General features: G+C 50.8%; 1 protein-coding gene and 1 long non-coding RNA gene across 5 annotated transcripts in view; one reads left to right on the top strand and one right to left on the bottom strand.

Moving 5' to 3' along the window:
- The window catches only part of EFR3B (EFR3 homolog B), a 95,397-nt gene that overhangs the window by 61,114 nt on the left and 20,448 nt on the right, over nt 1–13,835 (top strand). Inside the window, exons 5-10 of one of the 3 annotated variants that reach the window (XM_077843891.1) lie at nt 5,169–5,290; nt 9,358–9,507; nt 10,767–10,901; nt 11,368–11,446; nt 12,623–12,728; nt 13,015–13,176. In XM_077843891.1, the coding sequence (XP_077700017.1) occupies nt 5,169–5,290; nt 9,358–9,507; nt 10,767–10,901; nt 11,368–11,446; nt 12,623–12,728; nt 13,015–13,176 (754 nt within the window). Of the gene's footprint in view, nt 1–5,168; nt 5,291–9,357; nt 9,508–10,766; nt 10,902–11,367; nt 11,447–12,592; nt 12,729–13,014; nt 13,177–13,835 lie in introns of all 3 variants that reach the window. The other 2 variants (XM_077843890.1, XM_077843889.1) reach the window with 2 other exon arrangements.
- On the bottom strand, nt 3,351–13,767 carry LOC144281117 (uncharacterized). Of its 2 annotated transcripts, none has more exons than XR_013349569.1 (3): nt 12,608–13,767; nt 12,192–12,290; nt 3,351–3,761 (listed from the first exon to the last, which is right to left on the bottom strand). It is a non-coding gene; the product is annotated as an uncharacterized LOC144281117 (long non-coding RNA). The 2 variants fall into 2 exon arrangements; XR_013349568.1 differs by lacking the exon at nt 3,351–3,761 and adding an exon at nt 9,326–11,607 and having other exon boundaries at nt 12,608–13,765.

The following is a 13,835-nucleotide window of genomic DNA, read 5'->3' as shown; positions in this document are numbered from 1 at the left end:
AATTCCTTTCTATAAACAGCTTTTCCTAGGACCCATGCCTTTTGAATATTTTGAGGACTTCCAACAGAAGAAGGTATGAGTTAAACCAAGGCAAACAAGCTTCACTACAAACATATTTGAAATTTGTTTTTTTGGTCAGGTGGGATGAGAAAGCACAAACGAGCAGAGTCACAGATGTGTAAAGACCAGACCACTATTTGTTGAGTGGTGTCTTGAATGTATTTGTACGCTGCCCCAGCATGCGCTCCACTCAATGATCGTGTGGTGCCGAATCCTGTAGGAATCATAAAAAGTTTAAGCCTCGGGGCACCTGGGTGGCTCAGTCAATTAAGCTTCCAACTCTTGATTTTGACTCAGGTCCTGATCTCATGGTCGTGGGATCAAGCCCTGCATCAGGCTCAGCACTGGGCCTGGAGCCTGCTTAAGATTCTCTCTTCCTGGGGATCCCTGGGTGGCTCAGCGGTTTAGTGCCTGCCTTCAGCCCAGGGCATGATCCCGGAGTCCCGGGAGTCCCACATCAGGCTCCCTGCATGGAGCTTGCTTCTCCCTCTGCCTGTGTCTCTGTCTCTGTCTCTGTCTCTGTCTCTCTCTCTCTCTCTCTCTGTGTGTCTCTTATAAATAAATAAAATCTTTAAAAAAAAAAAAAGATTCTCTCTTCCTCTCCCTCTGCCCCTCCCCTACCTCTTGATAAAAAAGCTTAAGTCTCTTAGAAATAAGAACCTTACTAATATTGAAACTTGGATTCATGGAGCTCCTGTTATTTCAGGAACCTGGGGAGCTTTTCTTAATTATCTCTACTTTATTCACATTCCTAGGAGATGATGTATGCATTTTAAAGAGAAGAAAACCAGTGTTCCACTAATTTGTCCCTGGCCTTGCAGTGATGGCTGCTGGCTATCCCCTAGTCTCACCCTCTTGCCCCTCTGTGCTGTGCTCTGTCCCACCCTATTGCACTAAATGATTTCAGTCCCTGAATGGTGCCTCAGGGTTCGTGGCCATCACCCTCCATCCTCCCTGCCCTCCACTGCAGTCATCACTCCCACCCTCAGTTTAGGGTGGCTAAAACTATTTTCCTTCTCTCCACACCCCCAGGCATTTGAGGTGTGTTGCCTGCCTGGTCCATGCTTCCCACCTGGGTTCCTCTGATTGCCTAGCCAGTCCTGTGTTGGTGACATGAAAAGGATGAGGGTCATGCTGCCTGGTCCTAGAGCTGATGGACCAGACCATAACTGGCAACTGTCACCATGGTCACCACAGCACTGTTTCCTGAGTACCTCCCCTGTGCCAGGCACTGTGCTAGTCACTCTGCTTCAGCATCCCCTCCCGCCCCATTTAATCCCAGTGACTGCCCCGTGACATAGGTCCTAGTGTCCCTATTCACAGATGAGGAGACCATGGCTCAGAAGTTGCCCAGCTGGTCCATAGTCACACAGATGACAAGAGGCAGAGCAAGGAGGTGCCATCCAACTGTGACTACAGTAGTGTAGAGGGGACCATTGTCCATTTAAATGGAAGAACTCTGATTGAGCTGAGAAGACTCAGACCGAATTTTCCAGGGAAGAAAAGTGCAGAAGAATGAAAACCCAGGAACACAGTCAGACAAGAAAAATCAGGGCGGTTTCCTGTGCTTAGCAGGAGGGGCTGGCCCCACTGGCATTGATTCAGAAGAAACTAGAAAAAGGCCACCCCTGGTTGTAGAAAAAGAATCCCCATGGATGTGTTCTATCCCGCTTTACCAGAGTGGCTGTCATGGAATTTTTGGTTTTTAAAAATTGATTGTAATCTTAATTCTAACCTTACAGCCAGTGGGTACTAGTCAAAAATACTTAGCAGCCTGGGCAGCGTGGGGAATAGCCAGTCTCAACAGACACTGGGCGTGAACAAGCGCCCAGGCCATGCCCCTGACCGTCCGCCGGTCCTGCTAATGGCTTCATGGCACTTAGAAGAGGAAAGTCAGGGGACCTGGGTGGCTCAGTGGCTGAGCGTCTGCCTTTGGCTCAGGACGTGATCCCAGGGTCCTGGGATCGAGTTCCGCATCGGGCTCCTTGCATGGAGCCTGCTTCTCCCTCTGCTGTGTCTCTGCCTCTCTCTCTCTTTGTGTCTCTCATGAATAAATAAAATCTTAAGAAGAAGAAGAAGAGGAAAGTCAAAGTTGAAAGTGCAGGAGAACTTGACGTCATGTTGCACAGAGGTCAGGAATCGGTTCAGAGAAGGGTCCGTGTGGGGAGAGGGGGGCAGTGTGCACAAGCCCGGAGGCCAGGTTGTCTGTCAGTGACTTAGCAGCGATCCACAAATGCAGACTGTCCCATCAAGACTACTGGGACTGTGCTAAAAGGTAAATCCCAGGGCTTCATCCCAGAGTGACTCAGCATGTCTGGGGCTGTTGACGCAAATTTCCGTGGTTCCCAAGCCTCATGACTCCATTGTACATAATCTCTGGAGCACTTAGAGTCATTCTTAAAGATAAAAGAGATGATGTAAAAAAAAAAAAAGAGATGATGTGTGTGAAATGCTTAGGGTAGTACCTGACATATATGAGCTTCTGCATGTTCCTCGTTGCTAGTCCCCAGTTCCCCAACCCGAGAACATGAAGTTTGGGCATTCATCCTCCTGATACACATCTGAGTCTACACGGTCAGTAAATGTTAGAGACTAAACTCGTTGACTATTTCTCCATCTTTATTATGGTCTCTTTTTTCAGTCTTGTTTTAATTATTTTAAATGCATATTCTTTTGCATACACTCAGATTGTCTTATTTTAAGCTGCCTCATCATATGTAAGGTACATACAGTATTAAAAAAAATTAAGGGGTGCACTCATGATCCCAGAGTCCTGGGGCTGGGCTTCCTGCTCAGCGGGGAGCCTGCTTCTCCCTCTGCCCTGCTTTCTGCTCATGCATGCGAAATTGCTCTCTCTCCCTCTCTCTCTCAAAGAAATAAATTTTTAAAAAATCTTTTTTAAAAATTAAGAATCTTAGTGAATGATGACTGCAGTATTTATTTTACACGTGGGAAAAACAAACCATAAAAGAAGTTAAATGTCCCACTCAAAAGTCACACTGCCATTGAGAGGTGGATCTGCAGCTGGAACCCCAATAGCTGCCTGTCCACTTTGAGTAGATGGACGCCCTGACCACGCCAGGCTTCTGGGGAGGGGAGTGCAGCCTGGAAACTTCCTGTTGGTGGGTAAGAGCAGCAGTACTCCCAAACTTCACTTTAGCCTGGGTATCAGCCTCCATCCGTGTTCTAACCTTTTGTGGGCTTAAGACGTTCATATAGCCAAAGGCTGACTTTATAGTTGTTTCTAGAACTCCTGAACTTGTATCTAATCAATGATCTTATGATCACATGAATTACCATTACGCCTCTTCTCCAGAACCCCATCAATAATGCAAGCAGTGTCCTTTGGATTTATTGCTAATATCAGAAGATTCACTTCCAAATAGATGTATACATTTTAGATGTTAACTTGGAAAGAAAGACCTCCTTATCTGCTTTGTATGTTGAGATTCTATTAGTCAGCAGAAAATAAATATATATTTATTAGTGAAAGAATAATTAATGTTGGTGGAAGTTGCTAATTGGGATCCCTGGGTGGCTCAGCGGTTTAGTGCCTGCCTTCAGCTCAGGGCGTGATCCTGGAGTCCAGGGATGGAGTCCCATGTCGGGCTCCCTGCATGGAGCCTGCTTCTCCCTCTGCCTGTCTCTTCCTCTCTCTCTCTCTCTCTCTCTCTCTCTCTCTCTCTCTCGATAAACAAAATCTTTAATAAAAAAAAAAAAAAAAAGGAAGTTGCTAATTGTCATACAGAAAAATTTAACAAATTTTGAATCGTTAGAGAAACAGATTGGCAATTGATAATGAATATCATGAGTGCACTAACTAGATAATTTTTAGAAATAATAGCATATCCTTTTAGAACCAACAAATGTTTACAAAAATTAAATAACAATACAAGATAGAATAATGGAGAATAGATTTTATTATAAGCGTAATCTTTTGAGTTGTTTGCAGTACTAAATTTGTAACATTAAACAAAATAACCTATAAGAATTATACTTAATTTTTAGCTATTTAACTCTACTTAGTCCGTGATTCTTGCTTCTCCGTGGGATTCCATTGAAATTAAGTCCCTATTTAGAATTGCAAATTTGCAGCCGGGTGGCAGAAGGAATTCAGCAGCTGATAATGCTGAGCAAGACTTAACAGCACTGAACCGGCAAACTTTACAACTGTACTCATATTTTAAACAATAAAATGGAATTACATTTTTAGGGGCACCTGGGTGGCTCAGTGGGTTTAGCATCTGCCCTGGGCTAGGGTCATGATCCCAGAGTCCTGGGATTGAGCCCTGGGGCTTCCTACTCAGCGGGGAGCCTGCTTCTGCCTTTCCCCACTGCTTGTGCTCTCTAGCTCTCTCAAATAAATGAATAAAATCTTTTAAAAAACGGATTTACATTTTTATTTTTTTTTATTTTTTTTCTTTAATTTTCATTTATTTATGATAGTCACAGAGAGAGAGAGAGAGAGAGAGAGAGGCAAAGACACAGGCAGAGGGAGAAGCAGGCTCCACGCACCAGGAGCCCGATGTGGGATTCGATCCTGGGTCTCCAGGATCACGCCCTGGGCCAAAGACAGGCGCTAAACCGCTGCGCCACCCAGGGATCCCAGGATTTACATTTTTAAATTAAATTTCAATTTTGTTCTTGGTTCCCAGAATTCATTCTAAAGTGTTGAGACATGGTTTGATGATGGCTTTGCTTATTTCATTGGACCCCTCACTGCCTCCCAGCCTCTGTGTGTTTGATGCAATTCTGGAAATGGAAGGGGGGCAGAGCTTAAGGGAGTCCCCTCTGTGTCCTCACCCGTTCCATCCTCTGCTCATCTCAGCAGAGAAGGGCTTAAAAGGGCCAGGGGTCCAGTCTGGTGGTGTAGACAGGAAGGAAAAGCAGGATTTGGAACCCACAGAGGTGTGGAGACCAGGTATGCTGTGGGAAGCAGACTAGAGCCAAGTCCTGGAATGCATGGTTCCTGGATGTGTCTGTCCCATGGCTTTTCTAGGGCAGGGGGCCTTGGGATTGCAAGTCCCAGAGCCCAGAGCTTAGAGCCTGAAGGTGAAGAGCACAGTGGGTCACTTCTCACCTGTACTTCTTTCTCTCCTCCCGGGTAGTTTGTGAAATTTGCCAACATCGAAGAGGACACCCCATCCTATCACCGGAGCTATGACTTCTTTGTGTCCCGCTTCAGTGAAATGTGCCACTCCAGCCATGATGACATGGAAATCAAGACTAAGTGAGTGGGGGAAGTGAGGGGGCTCACTCAGCTAACGACAAGGGCATCGAAGGGTCTTACAGAGCTGCCAGAGCAGAGTGCATTGTCTGTCTTCATCAGTGTCTACCTCTGTTCTGACATTGCTGAGGAGGAAAGGAACACCTGGTGGGATGCAGGTGGGCAGGTAGACAGAGCTGGGCTCCCAGCTCCCAGCATGTGCTTTCAAAGGAAAATCTTCTGGGGCACAAAATAGGAACAGATGGAAGGGAATGGTCCTGGGAGCCAAATCTGAGAGTCAGCTACACACATATATACACACATGCACACACCTGTGCTCTTTCGTTTAGAAGTACATGTGTTTATACCCCCCAGAAACGTACCCACTCACCACTCTCCATCACAATATGTCCCTGCCAATAAAAAGCCCAGGTCTTCACATTGACTGATGTCTGCCGGCACCCTACTTTGTCTCCTCCACACTCTGCCCAGCTCATTCCCCTCCAGCCACACAGGCTGCCTCACTGCCCCATGAACACACCAAAGACATTCCTGCCAAAGGGCCTTTGCACAGTCTGTTCCTGTGCCTGGAAAGCTTTCTCTGGATATTGTCTAGCTCACTTGCTCACCCCCTGCAATCCCTTGCTCAAATCCTTTGCTCAAATAATCCCTTCTCTTGAATATCCTGTACATCTATTCCCTCGCCCTGCTGTTTCCCCCATAGCACAATCCCCTTCAAACATGTTCTGTAACATATTGTTTCTTACTCATTGTCTGCCCAACCCCCACACCAGAATGTAAAGTCTGTGAGGCTAGGAGTCATTGTTTTGTTCACTGCTGCATCTCACCTGCTGCAGTGCTACCTGGGGATCAGTAAACAACTAATAAACAGTTGTTGGGTGAATGAATGAATGAATGCTTTCTTTTTTTTTTTAAAGACTATATTTCTTTTAAGTAATCTCTGTGCCTAACATGGGGCTCGAACTCACAACCCTGAGATCAACAGTTGAACGCTCTATCAACCGAGCCTGCCAGGTGCCCCAAATGAATGCTTTCAGATAAACATTTTGAGTTACAGAATACAGACTCAAACTTATAAAGTCATTTAACTCACAGTCACACACTTATCAACATAGAAACAAAACTCCTCAAATGACATCACGAAGACATATACGTGAATATATGCCGACAGAAGCTAAGGCGGGATGCACAGCAGCAGACTGATGAGTTACCACTCAGAGGCAAGGAAGCAGTGAGTAGGTTTTTTTCTTTCTTTCTTTTTTTTTTTAAAGATTTTATTTATTTATGAGAGAGAGAGATTGAGAGAGAGAGAGGCAGAGGGAGAAGCAGGCTCCATGCCAGGAGCCCAACGTGAGACTCGATCCCGGGACTCCAGGATTGCGCCCTGGGCCAAAGGCAGGCGCTAAACTGCTGAGCCACCCAGGGATCCCCGTGAGTAGGTATTTTGTGCAAAGTCCTATCATGGGACAGATAAGGTGCAAAATGACTAGAAATCGGCCTCTGCCCACAAAGGGTGTGTGATCAACTCGGGGAGGCTATCTGAAACCAGAGAATATGTTTAAAGGTGACAAAGAAGGAAGGAAGAAGAAGAGGAGAAGAGAAGAGAAGAGAAGAGAAGAGAAGAAGAGAAGAGAAGAGAAGAGAAGAGAAGAGAAGAGAAGAGAAGAGAAGAGAAGAGAAGAGAAAAGAGAAGAGAAGAGAAAGGGCAGGAGTTGTCAGAGAAAGGAGGATTGGGGCTGAAGTTGACATGTGGCCAGTTATGCCCATAGGACCCCAATTCTCCAGCGGTTTTTCCAGAACTCAGCCGATGGCTTTTTCCTTCATCACACCAGTATTTCAGAGGGTATTGCCATGTTTTGTGCAACAGTGGGGTCAGGGAACCCTGCATGTCCCGAACAACAGCTTATCACCACAGCTGAGGGTCTGCATTAGCAGAACAGGAAGTGAACCCCTCCATCCCACAGGTGGCCAGTTCCCAAAGCTTGTGAGCCTATGAAGCACCTCCAGGACAGCTCACCCACCCTGTGAGTGGTTGGGAGCATCCCAGCCTCCACAGCTCCCCATCTCCTAAAATAGTCCCGGTCTGGAAGTGTGCTACCCCATGCCTCCGGCGGGCAGTGGGAGTCCCTGGAGGAAGGAGCCCCTCATCTTGTCCCCAGCATTGGCCCTGCAGTAGCCACCTCACTGCAGACAGGCTGTAAGGAGACAGAAGGGGCTAGAGCAGCTGGGAGCATGTCCAGGAGCAGGTGCTGGGGAAGATGCCAGGTGTGGCTGGAACAGGTGCTGGTCGCTTGGGCAGTGCTTTCAGGAGGGGAGCAGAGGGGAAACACACAATCACACATACACAATAGCACACACACAATCACACATACACAGTAGCACATACACAACCACACACACATAATCACTCATATGTGCAATAGCACATGTACAATCACACACACACAGTACACAGTAGGGAAAGGCGCAGAAGCATATTCTGTGTTCTAACAGCTCAGGATGTGCTGCACATCAGGAGGAGGGTGGCTGAGGTTTCCTCCTGGCAACTGGGCAGTGCCATTAGCACCCACAGGCCAACCCTGAAAGGAAGGCCTGCCAGGTGACAGGTGTTTCTAGCATCAGTCATCCTTTTTCTTTCTGTTTCTCTTTTCCACAGCCTCCATGCACCCTTTTTCCCTGAGATCCCCTCTGTTGTTCATTCATAGCCTTGGCAGAGCCCAGAGCCCAGAACAACCCCTGGGACTTGTAAATAAGTGTATGCATGTGTGTGTGTGTGTGTGTGTGTGTGTGTGTGTGTGTGTATAGAGAGAGAGAGAGAGAGATGAGAGAGAGAGAGAGAGAGGAATGCACTTTTGGGGGGCACAGGAGAGGCAGGAGGAAGGAGAGGGAGAGAGAGAATCTCAAGCAGACTCCTTGCTGAGCATGGAGCCCGACACAGAGGTCATCTCACAACCCTGAGATCATGACCTGAGCCAAAATCAAGAGTCGGGTGCTTAACCTACTGGGCCCCCCAGGTGCCCCTCCTTTCTCACCTTTTGATTCATTAATTCCACTCATGGCCATGATTTGTAATGTTATAAAGTGTTTTATCTGGTGATGTCCATTATAGCGTTATTACAGTAGCAAAAAGTTTGAAACAAATGACCAACAGGGGACTGGTTGAGAAAGTTCTTATGACAGTACATCATGCATGTTTATGAAGACTTAATAATAATAAGAAAATGCTTATGATAGAATATTATGGGGAGAAAAAGCCAGTACAGGTTCTTAATTCTGTTATGTATTATGCACAGAAGAAAGGAAAGACACTAAAATGCCAATAAAGGCTCTCTTTGAATGGTAATCAGAGGGGTAAATCTTCTTTATACTTTTCTATAATTGGTATGTATTATTTTATAATCAAAAAAAAAGTTGGTTGTAAAAAGAAAAAAAGAGACTTTGGGCTGAAATACACAACCAGTAAAGAGCCTCCCCCCCCCCCCCAAGGACCCTTGGTCAGCACAGTGGAACTTGCAGAGGTACAAGAGTGGGGGTGGGGGTGAACGGGGCCTCTTCTGCACTATTACTCGATTTACTGGTTTCGCAGCCAGCTTAGCCCCAGCTGAGACCTCTCTGGCTCAGAGTCTGGCAGCACCATGCTTCTCCATCCAGATCCCCTCCCTGCTGTAACTTACTCATAGCCCTGGATCCTGCTTCATCAGTTCTTGGCAGTACTTTGAGGCCTTGTATCTTGGGAACAAACCCAGCGGGGTACTAAAGAGGAGGAGCCTGGGGCAACTGGCAGCATCAGGGAGAAGCCCGTGTGGTCCCAGGCAAGGGCGCCTGGCAATCTCCAGGATGGGCCAGAGGTCGTGGCTTCCTGGGCTCGCATCCACTAGCACAGGAAGCCAGCCAGCCAGGAGGCTGAGTCACACGACGGGTAGAAGGTGGGCTCCATTCTGCCTTTAGATGGATGAGCGCATCCCCAGTCCCCATGCCATGCTCCTCCCTTGGCCACAGAAGCTGGGCCTTTCAGGGCCTGAGGACTCCATGGCTCCATTTTGCCTTTTTTTTTTTTTTTTTTCTTACAGAATCAGAATGTCAGGCATCAAAGGTCTGCAAGGGGTGGTAAGGAAGACGGTGAACGATGAATTGCAAGCCAATATCTGGGACCCACAGCACATGGACAAAATTGTCCCATCACTGCTTTTCAATCTGCAGCATGTGGAAGAGGCCGAGAGGTAAGCAGGCAAGGCTGGAGCTTGGGCAGCAGACCGGCTGCCTTTGCCATCCGCTGGGGACCCACACGGCTTGGGCTGCTTGGTAAAGCCTAACTAAAAGGCCAGGGATCGTGGTTTTTGTGGCTTGTTCTGCAATAAGCCCAAGGCCGGCTCCCTAGGAGCCTTGGGTCTGGCCTTCTGCCAGCTTGCTGTACCCCCTAGGTCTGTGTCCATCCGGAGGGGAAGACAGTAACTGTGCTGGGCTCCCCGAGCGTAAGTGTGTGCTGGTAAGAACACACAGAACCAAGAATCAGATTATCTCTGTCTCCCCGAAAGCAGCAGGCCAAGTCAACTGGCTCCAGTTACTGAGGACTTTGCCTTCCTCCCTCCCTTCCTAATGGTATTTCAGCCCCTGAAAACCTGCTTGACCAGCCAGCAGCCACTGGACACAAGTTGCAGGTCCTGCGTTTTAATCTGGGGGCCCTCAGACGGGGGATCCAGTCTGTCCCTGCGCCTCGCTCTCCCCGACTGTGAAGCGGGACGCAGGGAAAGGCTGGTGCCGCTGTGCACCTGTGCCCCGCGCTGTCCCGCTGTCGGCGCAGAGCGAGGTCCTCCCGCACTCGACTCGGTGCAGCCTCTGCGGCTGGGGACGGGCGGGGGGAGTAAGTAAGTGCCCCCTGGTGGCCCTTCGAGGAACTGCGCCTCACCGACCAGCTCCGCCCGTGGTCTCCGCGCTCCCGGAGACCTTGAGGCTCCTTCCTCGGTCCAGATCCCGGCCCAGCCCCTGACACTTAGGTACCACTGAGTCACACCTGGGCCAACCTCCATGCCTTTCTTTCTTTCTTTTTTCCCTCCTTCTTTTTCCTCTTCCTCCTCTCTCCCACTTACTTATGCCTTCTCTTACTCCGCCTCCCTCTCTTCACACCCCATCTTTTTCTTTCCTGAGCTCCGGGGCATGGAGACACTCTTGGTGCGAGCCTCACCAGGCCCACTATGTGCAGGCTATCTGCCCTTCCCGTGGGGGCACATGTCCTCAAGGCTTCCCAGAAAGAGAACTGGATCCCTTCTCCCGTGATCTTCCTCTACCCTGGCCTTCTTTACCCTGTTTCATCTCCACCAGCCAAGATATCTCCTACATTATCTCGTGCAGCCCACGGAAAATTCCTGCCTGTCTTAGTGCCACCGCTGGCAAGGATGCAGCGTAGAAACGCAGGCTGCACGAAGCCTGCCTCCGGCTTTGCTGGCTGCCCCTTACCCCCACACGCTGCTTGTTTCTATAGCCGCTCGCCCTCGCCCCTCCAAGCACCAGAGAAGGAGAAAGAGAACCCAGCAGAGCTGGCCGAGAGGTGCCTTCGGGAACTGCTGGGCCGGGCTGCCTTTGGCAACATCAAGAATGCCATCAAGCCTGTTCTCATGTGAGTGCCCCCTGCCCCTGGCCGTCAGAGAACTATCTCAGGTGCTGGCATCCTGCTGGCTGACTTGGGGAGAGGGGAAGGAGGTGTCCGGCGGTGGTGCTGTGCCCAGATGGTCCTCTGTGCCTGTGTTCCCTGCACCGTGACAGCAGAAGCTACCCCACAGTGACCTAGGTCGGTGTTGGGGAGAGGTGCTGGTTAGGAGGCCCCCCGGAACAGAAGGACAGTGCCCAGCTTCACTCCTGAGTCCACAGCTGTGGGACTCTAGTCCTTGTTTCTCTCCAGCTCCTGCGCCGGGACAGCCCCGGGGTCCTTCATCCCCTTCCCTCAGGGCTACCTATAACCTTCGCTACCTGGGAGCCAAACTAGGGGCTGGGTCTCTCAGGAGGTCCCTCTCCCTCAAGCTTGCCTGTCCTCCCTCAGTCACTTTGCCTTTCACAGCCATCCCCCCATATTTTCTGCCTCACAGCCACCTGGATAACCATTCTCTTTGGGAACCCAAGGTGTTCGCCATCCGTTGCTTTAAAATCATCATGTACTCAATTCAGGTATGGTGGATCCCTCGGTCCAGCTTTCACCCCTGGCCCAGGGCATCTCGGGGTGGCGGGGGTGGCGGGGGGGGGGCAGGACAATGTGCTAAAGGAGAAAGCAGGGTTGCTCTGTGACCTCTTCCAAGCCCCTACGTGTCGAGATATGCCGCTTCATTGATCTAGTCGTGAGGAAGGGCGGGTTTCAGTTTTATTTCTGATCCAGCACAGATCAATACTTTATAAAATACAATTAAGAAGAATTCTTAGGGCATCTGGGTGGCTCAGCCGGTTGAGCATCTGTCTTTGGCTCGGGTTATGATCTCAGGGTCCTGGGATCAAGTTCCACATCATGCTCTCTGCTTGGTGGGGAGCCTGCTTCTCCCTCCCTCTCTTCCCCTCTGAGCTCTCTCCTCACTCTCTCAAATAAATTTTTAAAAAAGTAAAGAATTTGGGGATCTCTGGATGGCTCAGCGGTTTAGTGCCTGCCTTTGGCCCAGGGCGTGGTCCTGGAGTCTCAGAATTGAGTCCCACATCAGGCTCCCTGCATGGAGCCTGCTTCTCTCTCTGCCTATGTCTCTGCCTCTCTCTCTCTCTCTCTCTGTGTCTCATGAATAAATACATAAAATCTTTTAAAAAATAAAATCTTTTTAAAAAATCTTAAAGAATTCTTAGAAAAAGTAAATGAAAACTCATGCAAAATACAAGCCCACAGACCATACCGGGCTTCATCATCAGCATCATCACATTGCTTACTAGTGCTTACCTTCAATTTCTGTACTATCCCAGTGTAATTCGGCTACACTTTGTGCAGCACTGGACTAACCCTGTAGCCTGTGGGGCCCTTATCAGTATGACCTGGGACCTGGGAACAATGAAAAGAAAGACAGTATTTTAAACTAGTTTTTGACTCCCTCGAAGTGGAAGGGCCCAGGACAACTCTGGAAATAGAGGTCGTCACTGGGATGGGGCTCTGCTCCTGTTGGACCAAGGTGGGGGGACACTAAGGAGATGGAATCTGGGTATGTAGGCACCACCTCCCGCGCCCACTGGCCTCAGGACCTCACTCTTGTCCACGCCAGCCTTTGGGTCCCAGTCCAGGGCTGCCCTGGCGCAGAGGCCATGTGGGGGTTGCTGTTTGGGGCCAGCACGTCTTCCTCCCCCCAGCCGCAGCACTCCCACCTGGTTATCCAGCAGCTCCTGAGCCACCTGGATGCCAACAGCCGCAGCGCGGCCACGGTGCGGGCGGGCATCGTGGAGGTCCTGTCGGAAGCTGCCGTCATCGCCGCCACCGGCTCCGTCGGTAAGGGGGCGCTGAGTGACAGCGTGGAGGCCGGGAAGCCTCCCAAAACAAAGCACTGCCCTTAGGGGGAAGCTGCCTCCGCCTTCCAGAAAAGGGCAAGGGAGCGCAGGGAGGTGTCAGAGACGGTTTTCCTCGGAAGAAGTCAACCAGGGCAGGTGTGGGGCAGAGGAAGCCTCTGGCTGGAATGCAAGACAGGGGAGAAGGGGGGGGCGGGGGGGGAGGTGCCAGCCCTGGATTTCGGGTCTTCCCTGCACTCCACACACCCCCCGACCCCGGCTGCGCCCAGGGCCCACTGTGCTGGAGATGTTCAACACTCTGCTGAGGCAGCTGCGGCTCAGCATCGACTACGCCCTGACCGGGAGCTACGACGTGGCTATGAGCCTGGGCACCAAGATCATCAAGGAGCACGAAGAGCGCATGTTCCAGGAGGCGGTCATCAAGACCATAGGTGGGACCGGGGGGCGGGGCCTAGAGGCGGGCGGGGCCCTGGGTGGGCGGGGCCGGGGGCAGCCTCCACCCCCACCGGGACCACGACGCCCCGGCGCGCTAGGAAGGTCGTCCGCTCAAACCGTGTTCCTCGCGGACGTGGGAGAAGATGGAATCAGTCACCGGCGCCCACAGCTCTCGGACTGGCCTGAGCCGGGCCTGAGGGAGAGCACAGGACGGGGTCCGCGGGTTGCTCGGGCTGGCCTCCCAGTCACAGGCTGAGAGCGGCGAGCTCTGCCTGCACCCAAGCCCCGGGTCAGGCGTGTCTGATGCTTCCACCCTAGAGCGACTGGAGGGGAGGAGCGAGGAGGAGAAGCAGGGGAGGGAGGACCGGGAGAAGGCCGTGGACGCGCTCCTGGCTGCGGACCGGCGGGACCGGGCCTCCACCCCTCCAGCGTGCAGGGCTCCTCACTTCAGAGCCTCCCTGCTTAGCACCGCGGGCGCTCCCCTCTCCTTCCCGGAGACACTCGCCACAGCCTGCGGAATGACCGGGGAGGGAGCCGGAGCCCGGGAGTCCCCTGGCGTCGTCTAGGTTTCTCCCTCTGCGTCTTAATTGTCTCCCTAGAGACGCAGCCGGCAGGCACTCTGGGCAGCGGTTTGCTCAGGTGAAGGGTGGAGGGC

This window comes from Canis aureus, chromosome 12 (assembly GCF_053574225.1).
Source record: "Canis aureus isolate CA01 chromosome 12, VMU_Caureus_v.1.0, whole genome shotgun sequence".
Lineage (NCBI taxonomy): Eukaryota > Metazoa > Chordata > Mammalia > Carnivora > Canidae > Canis > Canis aureus.
Note: the sequence above shows the minus strand (reverse complement) of the source record. Positions and strands in the feature narration are given on the sequence as shown.